The following is a 14,731-nucleotide window of genomic DNA, read 5'->3' as shown; positions in this document are numbered from 1 at the left end:
ATTGATACCAACCACTTATTATGAAAGAAAATTTGATCATAAAAGGTGTTGAGTCACGACTCCACTTTTCCAGAAGTTAACCCCTCAACAACAAACAAAATACCCAAAGGCCACCGAACTTGCAAGTTGAACCCACTTTAAAGGACCAAGGTATTACATAAACAATGGGATAAGAAGATAACTCAAAGAATGAGCAATCTCATTAGCTTGTATCCCATATACGGTAAAAAGTCTTGTTGAAGGAGCAAAATACGATACCTTGAGATAATATCCCTAAACTCAAAACCATCATTCCTTGAAGCAAGGATAATGTCAACTACTTGTTTTTTTAAATTCTACATTAGTAAAAACTAGAATGGTACTCACGCAATTCAGCGAGATAAATATCGACTTTAATGTTTAGTTTTTATTCTGTCTTTATTGATATAATATGATTTTATGTGGTTTTGAGAAAGCGAATAATATTTTTATTTTTGAATGAAATATAAATTTGAAGATAGCATAAAATTTTTAAAAATAAATCAATATTAGTATCAAATTAACTATTTAATAGTTCTCGTGTTTTTGGTTTAATGATATAATTTTTTATAAAGATAATAATTAAACAATCAGTTAGAAGTCAATGATTATCTAAATTATAATTTAGATTTTATATATTTAAAATAAATGTTTATCCTGTATTTAATTATGTTTATCTGCAGTTAGTTATAAAGATTTAAAAATGAAACTTTAATAAGTTGTGAGGGTGTAAGACCAGACGAGAGGAAAGAAATCGAAAGATAGATAGAAATTAATTGGTGTAAGGCATTGACTAAATTAACTTTTTAAGATAAAATCACACTGTCAAAAAATCAAAATGCGAATATTTTGATCATGTTTCTTTTGAAAATTAATTAGTCTATTTTGAAAAGCAACCGGTTCAAAAACGATTTTTTTAACAAGTTCAAAATGCGAATATTTTGATCATGTTTCTTTTGAAATAAACACACAAAATCCATTATTTTTCAAATTTATCATTTTTCAAAAATCTAAGATTTTTCGAAAATGAATTTACTCACACAATCTCTTTTTAGAGAGAGAATAGAGAGATGATTTCAAAAATCAAACGAGTTTAAAACTTATCATTTTAAAAAAGAGTTAAGATGAGAACTGTAAGAAGACATTTGGACATTTGATCATTTTTAATCTCAAACTCACCCATAATTGCTCTTGATACGGGAATGAGTGCATCTCATTCTAATGTGCATCCAATGGTGAAGATCATTTTTTTACGTTTTTTATCTTAACTTTCATTCTCATCGGAACCCAACTTTTTTTTTCTCTCTCTCTCACTCTCTCTCTCTCTTATATATATATATATATATATGAGAGAAATATAAGAGATTCTAAATACAAACCATAAAAACTAATTAACTGAGATATTTATTAAAATGGTGAGAATTCATTTATCATCATCAGGATATTTATGGAAAATGATTAGAGTCCATTGATTATGATTAGCATTTTATATTAAGAAACAATCCAGTTGTTTATAAAACGACATATTAATTAAAGTAAATGGACGGTTAAAATTAGTTTGTATGATTTTTATAAATTACATAATTTATATTTGAAACTTTCTCAATGTATAAGATCATTTCAAATAAGAATGATGAATATAATGTTGAAATTTATCTACTCAAGAAAAAAAAAAGAATAAAAAGACAAAGTCATCCTTAATTTAACAGTTTTTTTTTTTTTTTTTTTTTTTTTTTTTTGACAAAGTTAGTCAAATGGACAAAAAAAAAAAGAAATGAATTACATACCGAAAACATAAATTCAAAAATTACAAGGATGAAAGTAGCCATTTTCAATAAAGTACATGGATTAAAAACGTAATTTACTCCATAATATATAATGATGTTATCAGCGTTGAAAAATGAAAACATCTCCATTCGCGTTTTTCCCATGCTCATACTGACGTTTCGTTTCTCATATTTTAACCATAAATAATACTATTTATTTTCTGTAATATCTTTTTCTAAAATACATATTATTTTTCTGTTAATTTGCCATATAATACACTGGTTTGTTCACATTTTTAAACATATATATATTATTTTTAATAATTATAACTTAATTTTTTTTTTGAGATTATTGAAATATTTGAATATGATTGATCTCAGTTATGGGCCGGCCTTTAAAATTTTCATAAAAAGCATAACTAGTCTCGAACAGTCGGGCATAGCCGGTCGCTACCTATTCCAATCGATCTTGGACTGGTCCAATTGGGTCATCTCTATTCATGCATAGTGATAAGTGATGTACAAAAAAGCCACTCCTAATAAGCCTAAAATCATATCATCTTAAGTAATTTTTTCAAAGTTCAGTTAAAGTCTAGCCCAAAAATTCTTATCAAACCCATTTTTACACCCCAAAATCGGACCCTAGTCTTTTTGCTTATTAGAAAGTGGGTTTAAAAGACCCTAATCCATACCCAAAAAGCCTAGGTCTTGCGTACATATACAACGAACACAGATAACACAACTTTGTACATCAATACATGTTTGTGTGCAGTAGCAGAACAAATGTCTTTTAATCGAGGTGGCCATACTTAAGAAAAAGTGGAAAAAATAAATTTTTAACACAGTCGACTAAGTTGTACCTACCTAAAAGATAAAAAAATTGTAAGAGCTCTGTCCTCCAAACGCCCCTATAGGCCTCTACCCCTGTATATGCGTGTAATTGAGCCTACATACACCCTCTATCCCCACATACACGCATACGCATAGACACATGTATTATACACAAAATTCAATTTGCTTTCATCAACAATAACTTGATGTATCATAAAAACATCATCAATATCTATACTATATTATAAAACATTTGACAAGAATTCTTAAAAACCATTTTTTATGCATGACGTACTGTTTATTGATGCATATTACTTAAAATTCAATTTTATAAGTAATTTTACGTAAGTACAACCTGTTAAAGCTTCATTTTTAAATTCGTGTGACTAACTGCAGATAAACATAATCAAATACGGGATAAACATTCATTTTAAATATAAAAAATCTAAAATACAATTAAGATAATCATTAAGTTCTAATATTATATATATAAAAATTATATTATTAAACCAAATATAAATTACTTTGTTATAAATCTAAATTAAATTAAAATAAAGTTGAATTAAATAAGTTACACCGAAAAACGATAACTATTAAATAGTTAATTTGATACTAATATCAATTTTATTTTTTTTCAAATTTTTATGTTATCTTCAAATTTATGTTTCATTCAAATAATAAAAACATTATCGTTTTCTCAAAACCACACAAAATTGTATTATATCGATAGAGACACAAAATAAAAAGAAAACATTAAAATGAAGATTCATCTCGCCGCATTGCACGAGTACCCTTCTAATATATATTAAAAAAGAAACCAAAGATGTTGATGTGACATCTTCTAAGCACTTCAAACTCTTTTTTTTTCCTACTTTGTCCTCTACTTAGCCTTGTTTTGTTTATTTTTCCATTAATATCTTTATGTTATTAACTTTCCGTTTTTCATTATTTATTTTAATTAAATATTCATTTTATTGCAATTAATGTAAATTAACTTCTTCTTTTTTATGTTACTAAACATTCCTTTTTTCCTTTCTTTATTGAAGTTAATTATTCGTTTCTCCTTATTTAAACATAAGTGATTTTTATTTTTGGTTGACTTTGTTATTGATTTTTTAACCTTTTTGTAATACAACAACTTACCTATCAATATCTCCCTCGAACACATTTTTTCTCATTAGATTTATCTTGCTAAAAGATCAATCTTTGTTATTGTGTTGACTCTATATGGTTTTTATGTTGATTTTTTTATAGCAGGTGACACAAACAAAAACAAGCTATTTAAAAGCCGCTAAACATGTCGAAGAACATCAAAACTTTATCATCAAGACACACATATTATTATTACATATAAGTCTTTCATTCCAATATTCCTTCAATTTCAATGTATTCCTGATTTATCTATTTTTTTAATTCCTTAATTTATTATTACCTTAATTATCATTTCAATGTTTATTTTTTCAGGAGCGTAACCCACAACGCTAAAAGAACATATGAATATTGTTTATTTTGATATTACATTGTTACTCACAAAGTGACAATAAATCTTCAAGTTTTAGGGTGTAATCTCACGTTGGTAAGATATAGGAAAAAGAAATTCCTTCTATCTTAGTAGAAAAAGCTACACACTCAATCTTCATGTATGTTAGAAAATTAATCTCTCATCGTTAGCAACACATGCTGTAAGATTGTATTCCGATATTATTTTTTCTTTTCTTTAAGTTGATGTGCTTGTCTTTGTCAAAACACAATATTAAATCTACTAATAGAATTTATTTTGTTTTGGTGTTCAATAATTTGACATCAATATCAACATATGTTAAGTGTTGAAATAATTATACTTAACCATATTTAATAAGATTAATTATAATAAATTTGTTAAATTTATATTGTTAATTTAAACTTTTGAATTGTTTATAGTTTCGTGATTCAATAACATTGATTTGTAACTTCATAACGTGTATTAATGACAATTCATTCATATTATTCATAAAAATAATTAGTATTTTATTATTGTCACATACTAATTTATATTAACGATCAATTAATTTTAGTTATGAATTTATAATTACAACAATAATTGATTAGTATTTAAAAAAACTTATTTACATTGGTCTTTAACTTATTAATTTATATTAATGCAAATTTAATATTTGTTTATGTTATTTATAGATTCATTAAGTCTTTAATAAATGATTATTCACTATACTACTTTATATTAATGATTATTTTTATTTTTTTTTCATATTATTTGCATGCTTACTATTTATACCTAATAAGTTTTTATTTAGACATTTACATGAAATTTGTTGGACTAAAAGGTTTGTATTTAGACAACGATGTTAGCTGTGAAGATTATTTTGTAGAATGTTGGAGTTTTTGAATCCACAGAGAAATGATGATTTGTTAGTTTAGATATGGTTTTGATCGACGAAAATATGTGTTTTTATATTACTTTATTTCTATAAATATACCAATTATTAACTAAGTTGAAAAAAGTTGATCCCAAATAATAACATGGACAATCCAATTTTTATTTTGGTTATTGTTTGTGGTATGAAGGTTTTTTTAACCAATTATGTTTAGTTGTTTTGATTAGTGCATACCACATAAAATTTGGGGTCAGTCTTATTTGGAGAATGGGCATGCGTTTGGATGGTAGTTACCTTGCCATTTAGGTGTACTTTTGTTTTGCTTAATAAAATTGTCAAATGTTGTCTTTCCAAAAACAAAAAATTTCATGCAATGCCATCACCAATTATACAAGCAATGCATACATTATCTACATGACGATCTTTAATGTTACTCATTTTATTTCATTTTACAACTTTATTCCATAACAAAATTATATAATAGATATATAATCTATTAGTTAAATTCTACTATGAATCGTATAGATACAATTTGTTGATGATTGTATTTAACAACTAACAGTTATTTATATATACAATCTACATTACTACTCAAATTACTCACGCTACCACACAGTTCCCACCCTAGTTTTATGTAATTAAAGGACCGTTTACTAAACACTTGTCTGGTATGCATTTACTAAGTCAAAGTAGTAGTGTATTACCTTATCGAATGAATATAACATACGCCAATAATCTTACATTGTAAAAGCGATGATAATGATCGGGAATCTTTCCCAATAAGTGAGGACGATGACTCTTACCAGATAAATTGTTTCATACAATGTCGTTTTGATGGTCTTACTTGGTAAAACAAGTTGTAGAGTTGAATCTTACAGATAAGCGCTTACAGAGTAAGGTTGCGTTTGTTTTTTAAGAGGTGATGACATTAGAAGTCTTATTTTACTTCTAATTGATAAAAGGTGAACTGAAATCTGAATCATTAATACCGTTTAATAAGAACCATTTACATTGGTGTCATGTTCAAGCATTGATAATTAAGAACAGTACACACATGCTGCTGCTAGTCAAAAGACCAACCAAAAGCTGTTCCACTTTCCCAAAATTGGCAGCAGCAATCCAAAAGCAAATTCTTCTTGGTCATGTCATGCCCTATAAATCACAAGAAGAAAAGTTAAAACAAGTAGAAAGGTAGCACAATCACATCACATAGGGCAACAACAGCAATGATGCAACCCAAGATTTCTCGATGATGGTATTGTCACAAAGTGGCCACAACTGCAAACTTTTGGTTTGCCAACCTCGCTAAATAGATCTCGTAAATATGAGTTATACCGGTATGGAGATATCTGCATACCTTTATAACACATCAACTCGACCGGCATGTTGAACCTTAGTTAATGTTATACAAAAATCCATATCTCTATGTGATTATTGAAGATTTTCTCAAACCTCTATGTGTCACTCGAGTCATATTTCGAATTATTCCACCTGTGTCAAAGATCTTATTTTAACACTCAAGTGATCAGCTTATTTGCATTGAGTTAAAAGCACCAAACCTAAAAGTTAGCAAAAAATGTGGTAATGTTTACCTCTTAGGTTTGGCTTATACACACACCCAAAGGGGAGGTCTAACTCATGCTCCTCATTTCACCATTTTGGCAACAAGATCACAATATAATCTCTAAGGTCGTTGTCACCACAGTGGCGACACTTGTAGACACAATGGCAGACCAGCTTACAAATTCCGAACTTTCAGTTTTTTTCTCATCTTTAGAAACAATTTAGATCAAGGAAGGAGCAAAAGTACTTCCTACAAAATTTTGATTTCCTACAGAAACTTAGCAATAAATTTTACTATACTGTTTTAATCATTTCAGCTTAAGAGGAGAAGGTTATCTCTCATGTTGAATCCATAATCTAACACAAATAACTTGCACATTAACAGCAAGAAGATGTAACACTCACTTAAGGGACAAAATATAAACCCAATGGTTTAGGCTCCCCAATCATACACTCTACTCCCAAAAACAATGTTAATATGTAAAACTCACCTAAGATTCGGTATGCAGTCGTCTTCAACCCCTTCCGTGTTGTGTATGCTTCTTCCATTGCTTCAGAAGGTATTCTAACCCCTCTTTTAAGGTCGCCTTCCTTTTCTCCTTGTTGTGCCAAAGTTCTGCAACCGGATATCTGCCTGCTGGATTGTATTCATTCAGCTCTTTCAGAGCAGTCACAACAGCATTACAAACATCCTCATCACACTCGTCCTTAAGGCTTGTGATATGATCATCTTCTTCATCCAGGATCTCCTGGAGAACCACACTCCACATAAACCACTATATATAATAAGCGTAACTACAGATTAGATATAAAATGACCTTATCTTTATAGTACGTAGTATTAGAATCTTTCTTCATTTCTATTTTCGTCATTAATGAAGATGACATCGTGGATAGGATTCACCAATTCACCACCATAGGTTAGTTTTTATCCGATTTGTCTTGGTAAACAACCCCTCATGTCATCTTACCATAGATATGGCAACAATTTTCATTTTCAGATATATACAACTAAAATTGGAAGTCTGGAACATTCATGTTTTAGAAAAAGCTCTGGTTAAATTTACATGCAAATCATTAACATGTATGCTGAAAGTTCTTAGGCATTTTGCTATAGCCAACAACTTAGAGCATCTACAAACATGAACCCTTTACAGGTTCATGACTTTGCCACCCCGGTTTATCTCTTTTTGCCACAACATTTTTCTCTTTATTCCTCATTTCATAAAATTTTCATCCTCAATCATGGACTAGACATGGATTATATAATACAAAACTACAATAATAAAATATATAATAGTTAAAAATTACAATAATAAAAGTAATAACTAAAAATTACAAAAATGAAGTTATATTAACATAAACCATAAAAACTTAAATTATAATAAATAAAAATTAAAATAATAAAAGTCATATATTATAATCTTATTTATATATGTGAAAACTAATTAAATTTCATTATTTATTGTACAGTAAAAATTTTCAAATAAAATAAAATCAACAATAATAAACATTGTATAAAATAAAATAAAAAATAACAAATTTTAGATAAAATAAAATCAACAAATATTTAAAGAATATTTATTGGTTAAAGAATATGTGAAGAACATTCATATTAAAAACAAAAACAATAAATATACTGAAATAAAAAAGAATCAATTCCTAGAGATCGTAAGTTCAAATCCAATGAGAAATATAAAAATCCCCTTGTAGCCACGGAGGTTCAAATGCCATGACTCCGGATTACGTGCAAAGCAGGTGGTCACCCTGAGATTAGACGGCTTGCATAGCGGGCTGGATATCCAGGTTAATTGGAAAAAAAAGAACAAGTTCCGATTCAAGAAATTTTCCTTTGCCAGGGGAGGGAACCAGTTCCTCCCAGCGGTTTTATTTTTCAAGGACCGGTTTAGCAACCTCCATATTTTTAGCGCTGCGGATGCTCATGCTTGAATGCAGGATGTTGCAATTCTGATCGGATACAGAGAGAATTATATAATTTTAAAAGGTGGAAAAATCAAGGGTTGTCAAAGTAAAACTTTCGTTCGTCGTATGTCCACTAAAGAGCCAGAAAGAAGCATTTCTCAGTAGTTTAGACTAATACAAGCCAAAATGAAGGGCTCAGTAGTTTAGACTAATACAAGCCAAAATGAAGGGAGAGGTATATGACAGTTGAAATGGGTACCTCCAGCAATTAGCTAAATTGGAAGCAGAATGTAAGTTGGACAACAGTTAAAAGGGTATACTTATACTAACTCCGGTATGTACACAAGTGTGCAAGAGAGAGGGTAGCCTACATACCTTGCTATCCCCATTAATGGTGATGATCTTAAAGGGATGCCAGCTTGGATCCCTAAGACGTTCCTCCCACAAAGATGAACTCTTGATGGCTTTAACAGAACGATATTTCTTGGCAGCAGCGAGGAAAGGTTTTTCATCAAGCTCGCCCATTCTCTTCAAACCAATGCGCGCACGAGCATTATTATCTTTCAACGCCTGTTGAAACAAAGATTAAGAGGTAAGTATTCTTGTGCATAATCGATCTTCCTAATCAGTTATGCATAAGACACATCTTTTTCCATAGCAAAATATATGCGATCTTCCTTCAATAACTAACAAAGTCATGTGTCGCTCTAAATCCACCTAGTAAGTGGTAAATTTTATTAAGATACATGACCAAAGGCAGACTTATTAAAAATGTCAACTTGTATAAGATCACTTCATTCTTAGAGTCCGTTTACCAAATGCTTACCTGAGTAAGCGCTTATCAAGTCACATTATCTTATCGGATGAATATGACAAGGACCAAGAATCTTACCCGATAAGAGCAAAGGCAAGGACCGTGAGTCTTACCCGGTAAGTGATAATGACGACAACTCTTACCATGTCGTTTTGGTGGACTCAAATCCTACTCAGTAAGTAAACGATAGTGTTGATTTTTACCGATAAGCACTTACCCAGTAAGTGTTTAGATAAACAGCCCCTTAGATATCAGTAAATATAGAAGCATAAACATAGATGCATAAAACCAAAATGACAAAGAAAACAGACTCACTAAAATCAATTCTTTACGAGCTTCCTGCAAATCACTGTTGGTCAATCGCTCTTTAATTATCAAGGCTTGATTAAGCTCTTCCAATCCCTCAAGTTCCCCTTCTTTTTTCTTGAGATCTTCTTCAAGCAACTCCAACTTCTTTCTCGCATGAAAATCCTCATCAATAATGCGTTCTCTTACTTCTATGGCTCCCTTCATCCGGTTGATCTCCAGTTCCAACCGTCCCTTATCATCAAGATTTTTCTGAAGCTTGATGATTCGGTGTTGAAGTTTAAGTTTTTCTCTCTGTTATGTATTTATAACTTAGTTACAAAAAAGAACCAGAAACACAGAACAAATATATGCTTATCCTAACACACATGATATGATGACAAAAGTTTGTTACAGACCTTCTGATCGTCAGCCAACTTCAACACTCTTTCATGCGCCTTCTTCTGCTCCAAAATCAATAATTCATTCTGCACAAAGAGAAAATCTTTCACCACTTGAATAGAGATTGGCATGACAGGTGGCCTTCATCGTAGTAGATGAGATGCGATGCCATAGAACACGATGTATGTTAAGAACAATAAACAGAGCACACGATAGTTTACTGAGAAAGCTTTATAGGCCTTACAAAGAAAAGGATAAGCAAATAGAAAGCTAACTAAAAGCAGAAAACTAGGAACCTAATCTACTATTCAAAAGGCACGTTCCTTAGTAGTAGGTCTTTATTCAACAAACTATTAAATGCATAAAACAAAGGATAAAACCAAAGTACCATTGGACATATCCGATTTCCAACATTGTGAAGTTACACAAGATTTAGGATAAATTTCTCAAAATGTCCTCACCTAACTACAATAAATGTTCATAGAGAATATTAGAAAATCTGAGTACCATTATCTTGTCATTGTCAAGCTCCATTTTCTCACTTTCGTTTATAGCTTCACGTGTCCTCAGTCTCCTTTCACGATCTCTCAGTTCCCTTTCACGATCTTCCAGCAGTAGTATGCTCTGTTCATACTCAAGGGTAATCTTTTTAAGCTGCTCATTTGCCTTCACTTGCATCATTTTGACATCTAACCAAGAAGGACATCAGGAATTTGCTATCGCAAACATAAAACTAACCAACTTAGGAATAAGAGATATGATTCAACATGCAATTGTAACTTATTGAAACACTCTAGAAACAAATACCTGAATTGAATTTTACAATCATCGCTTCTCTGAGATCCATAACAGTCGCCATATGAGAATCTCCCCAGCGGCGGATTTCTTCACTTTTTTTGCTTTTTTCCTCTGACAAAAGTTGAACATGAAGGTCTATCTCTAAATACTCCTCCAATCCCATATGTCTGGCCTTCTCTTTTAACTCGGTGCTGTTTATTGCTATCCAAGATGCATGCCTAAGGAGGTCCGGATAAGTATAGTCTCGGCCATCACGACAATAAGGACATCTAAAAATATTTTCTGCAAACTTAACATTGACCCGACCATCTCTTAGTTCCTCATAGGATTTGTATTTATATCCCTCAAATTCAGGATCACTGTTACTTGTCTCTACTCTTTGCTGACTCATCTTAAACCTACATTGCGATATATTCAACACAACATATGAGCTGCATAAAATCGCAAGCAAATCGTCTACCCACAATAGCTTGATCTCAGCAGATATTTGAACTCATTTTACTCACATTACAAAGATCACGAGCAAAACATTATTTATAAGATAAAGAGGTAATGTCTTACAGAATCAACAAAAGATGAACAACAAGAAGCATTTAACCCTAAATTAGTTAGGGTTTGCAGTTTGTTAAAAGAAACAATGAGATTAATTACAGAGCAATGAAAACTGAATAGAAAACAAGTAGGTGAATCCTGTAGGGTGGAAAATGAGTGTCAAGTAATGGGAAAGAAAAACATGTATATAAGCAGATTGAGAAAGTTATGGTAGGATTCGTATATTCATCTACTTATAGGATCTCAATATAACAAGTTAATGTTTAATAAGGATATGCAAGTTAACACAAAGAAGATCAAAGAATCAACAAGTAGACTTGCTTAATAAGATTGTTCAGTTCAGCTGCTACATTAATTTAAACAGACCTGTGATTTTGCAGAAGGTTGGAGGAGAAGGTTAGGGTTTTGGTTCTGATAATTAACGCCGGATGGAAGTGACGGAGGAGAACAAACGTTGTATTTGATGAGCACAGACGTTGTAGTAGACGAGAACCAGAAAATCAAATAGTATTTGTTTGTTCATTTCGTATTCCCATGCTCATTCTGACGTGGCCTCGATACTTTGATAGCGTTTAGATATCAATGAGTACAAATATATAAATAATTTTATCTATTCTACTATTATAAAAGATTTGATAAAAATTCTTAAAAATTATTATTTATATATAAAATATTGTTTATTGATGTATATTATTTAAAATTCAAAAATACAAGTAAATTTTACATAAGTACAACTTATTAAGTTTTATATTTGAATTCGTGTAACTAATTGTAGATAAATATAATCAATTACAAGATAAAATTCTTATTTTAATTATTAAGTTCTAATTGAATAGTTAGTTATCATCTTTACAGAAATTATATTATTAAACCAAAAACAAATTACTTCGTCGTTAAACCTAAAGGGTTGTTTGACAATTAATGAATGGTTTGGTGTATGATTAAATGGTCAGAATGATTAAGAGGCTCCATGATATAATGCAAAATGAAATATAACTATTTGGTAATTATATACAATGAAATTAGGGCTCTTAATGGTTAAGAGAGATTCATGATACAAAATTATTCAGAGGGTTTTAGAACTATTAAGAGACAGATTGTTTTTTGCCAAACAAGATTCACCTCTTAATGATTCAGATATTACCTCTTATTGGAACTATTAAGAGAAAAACAAACAACCTCTAAATTAAATTATAATTAAAAATTTTGAATTAAAGAAATAATACAAAAATAAGAACTTTTATATTTTTTTAATTTTTATGATATTTTCATATTTATATTTTTTTAGAAAACATTATTGTAATATTATTAAAATCGAAATATATCTCAAAATTTTCGAGTTCTTTAAGTTATTCCAATGACTTCAAAATTTTCGAGTTCTCTCTGTTGTATGATTATATGATATGTGTACGAGTCATTGATAAAACAAAGCAATGGCCAGGTGTTGAATTTGGTACATCTGTTTTTTAAGAATATTTTCTGCTTGGATTGTTCGGTTTTATATGAAATGGTTTGGTATTTATGCAATTTGGGTCTCTAAAAATACAGCTGATGTTAATAGGGTTTAAATGATTGAGGGAATTGATTTCAAGTTCATAGCTGGCAGTCTTAATTTCCGTGTTGGTTTTTCCTATTTTTCCTGATTTCTTCATTCTTATTCTTTTTCCTGCTACAATTGTCGGCTCTCCAGTTGTAATCTGATCTGCATTTTGTTTTCAATCAAATCAGCACTTTGCTTGATGCTCGAATCTTGAAATTTCATATATATTCTTTTCATTTCATTAGGTTTTACTGTCAAATTTGTTTTATTTAAAGTTTTTTTCATGTGGGTTTGATCTTATCTCAACATTCTCATTTCTTTAGATTTTTAGGGTTCTTGTGACCCTAAGAGGTGCATTTTAGGGGATCATGGAGGCAGGTTTGGATTGGGAATTTTGAATATGATGATTAGAAGTTGAAAATTTGGGGGATCTCTGTAAAAATTGTAACCCAGAAACAAGGGTTTTTGGTAAATATGGGATCAGTGGCAAAGAATCATCAAAATCACCCTGATCTTGTTTCGTCATCTGCACTAATGAGTAGAGAATTGAGAAGTGAAAAGATGGAGAAATCTGTAGCTCAACCAGAAAAGGTGAAGATTAATTCATGATGAAAACAGATTGCCCGGGAGTTTATGGGAGTCCTTCTTCAACCTTTTATGTTTTTGGGGTAAGTGATTCTTAAGATATATGATCTTTTGCTCCTATGGTTGCTTAGATCATGATCATGGTTTTTGATTTCTAGAAGTAAATTGAATCAGTTATCATTGAATCAAACTATAATATGCAAGAACAAGCACTATAAGAAAATTGGTATTATATATAAAACGGTCTATTAGGACATTTAGATATATTTATCAAGCCGATTTTGTTGTGGTGAAAATTTTCAAAGTGCATTTGATTGTGGGATTTTGATATGGTCTTCTAACAACCAAGGACGGGCACAAGATTTATTTTTTGGGAATATATTCACGGAATGTTGCAGCAATATATTCACGGGATAATCTTTTAAATCATGTTTTTGATGCCATACCTTCTGTCTTCGACGTGATGAATGGCTTCAGGCGTTACCTAGAGCGTTGGTGGCTGGTTTCGTCAAGACTGATAAGCAATTCCAAAGCAAAGGCACAAAGAAATTTTCATCACCACCCCACGAACAAAAATCACCCACCCCCTCTCTATCCCACCATTCATGTATAAATTTAAATAAATATATGTTTTCATTCTTTCTCTGATATATGTGTTTTCAGATGATTGGTGGATACGAGATTTGGGGACAGGAGATTTTCACTCCATTCATAAAGACTAATCTTTTGGGTGACTTTTTTCCAGGTCTTGCATCGGGAACAACTGCCACCATTGTGATTATTGATAGATAGGCTTGAAGAAAACATCGCAGTGAGTAGAATCTATCTTTTTTTAAATCATTGGATACAGTTCTTAATATGAAAGGTCGGTTTGATTTCAAAATGCTAGAAATGTTAAAGTAACAATTTTTACATGTTTGTAATCCATATTCGTCATGATGTATGATTGAAACAAAAAGTTGATGGTTGATCATCTTTATTTACTGGGTAAGACTCTTGATCCATGTCTTCTCACTTATCGGGTAAGATTCTTGGTCTTACAAAAAGTGACTTGGTAAGCGTTTGGTATACGGCTCTTTAGACTTTCATCCATTTTGCGGCTTTAATTTTCAAGTTCTCGACATGTTTTTGAATTTTATTGAAAATGTTGATTTTATGTGTTTTTTTTATTGTTTTTATCTTTTATGCATAGTTGGATATTTCATATTGGGAGACTAAAAGTTCTTTTTTTGCATTTTTATTTTAGAAACAGATTTACAAGAAGCAAGCTCAAGACGAAGATG

The 14,731-nt window shown here is 30.6% G+C and overlaps 1 protein-coding gene across 1 annotated transcript; it reads right to left on the bottom strand.

Annotated features, from left to right (window-relative positions):
- Nucleotides 1-7,065: 7,065 nt before the first annotated feature.
- On the bottom strand, nt 7,066-11,162 carry LOC112505673 (protein INVOLVED IN DE NOVO 2-like). Its single transcript, XM_025109571.1, has 6 exons — nt 10,781-11,162; nt 10,481-10,662; nt 9,991-10,059; nt 9,602-9,886; nt 8,848-9,042; nt 7,066-7,299 (listed from the first exon to the last, which is right to left on the bottom strand). Exons 1-6 carry the CDS (start codon nt 11,160-11,162, stop codon nt 7,066-7,068), a joined length of 1,347 nt encoding a protein of 448 aa, XP_024965339.1.
- Between the last annotated feature and the right edge of the window lie 3,569 nt (nt 11,163-14,731).

The sequence above is a fragment of the Cynara cardunculus genome, assembly GCF_001531365.2.
Source record: "Cynara cardunculus var. scolymus isolate 2C chromosome LG 2, CcrdV1, whole genome shotgun sequence".
In the NCBI taxonomy this organism is placed as follows: domain Eukaryota; kingdom Viridiplantae; phylum Streptophyta; class Magnoliopsida; order Asterales; family Asteraceae; genus Cynara; species Cynara cardunculus.
The sequence above is the reverse complement of the archived record's forward strand: the minus strand, read 5'-3'. Positions and strand labels throughout refer to the sequence as shown.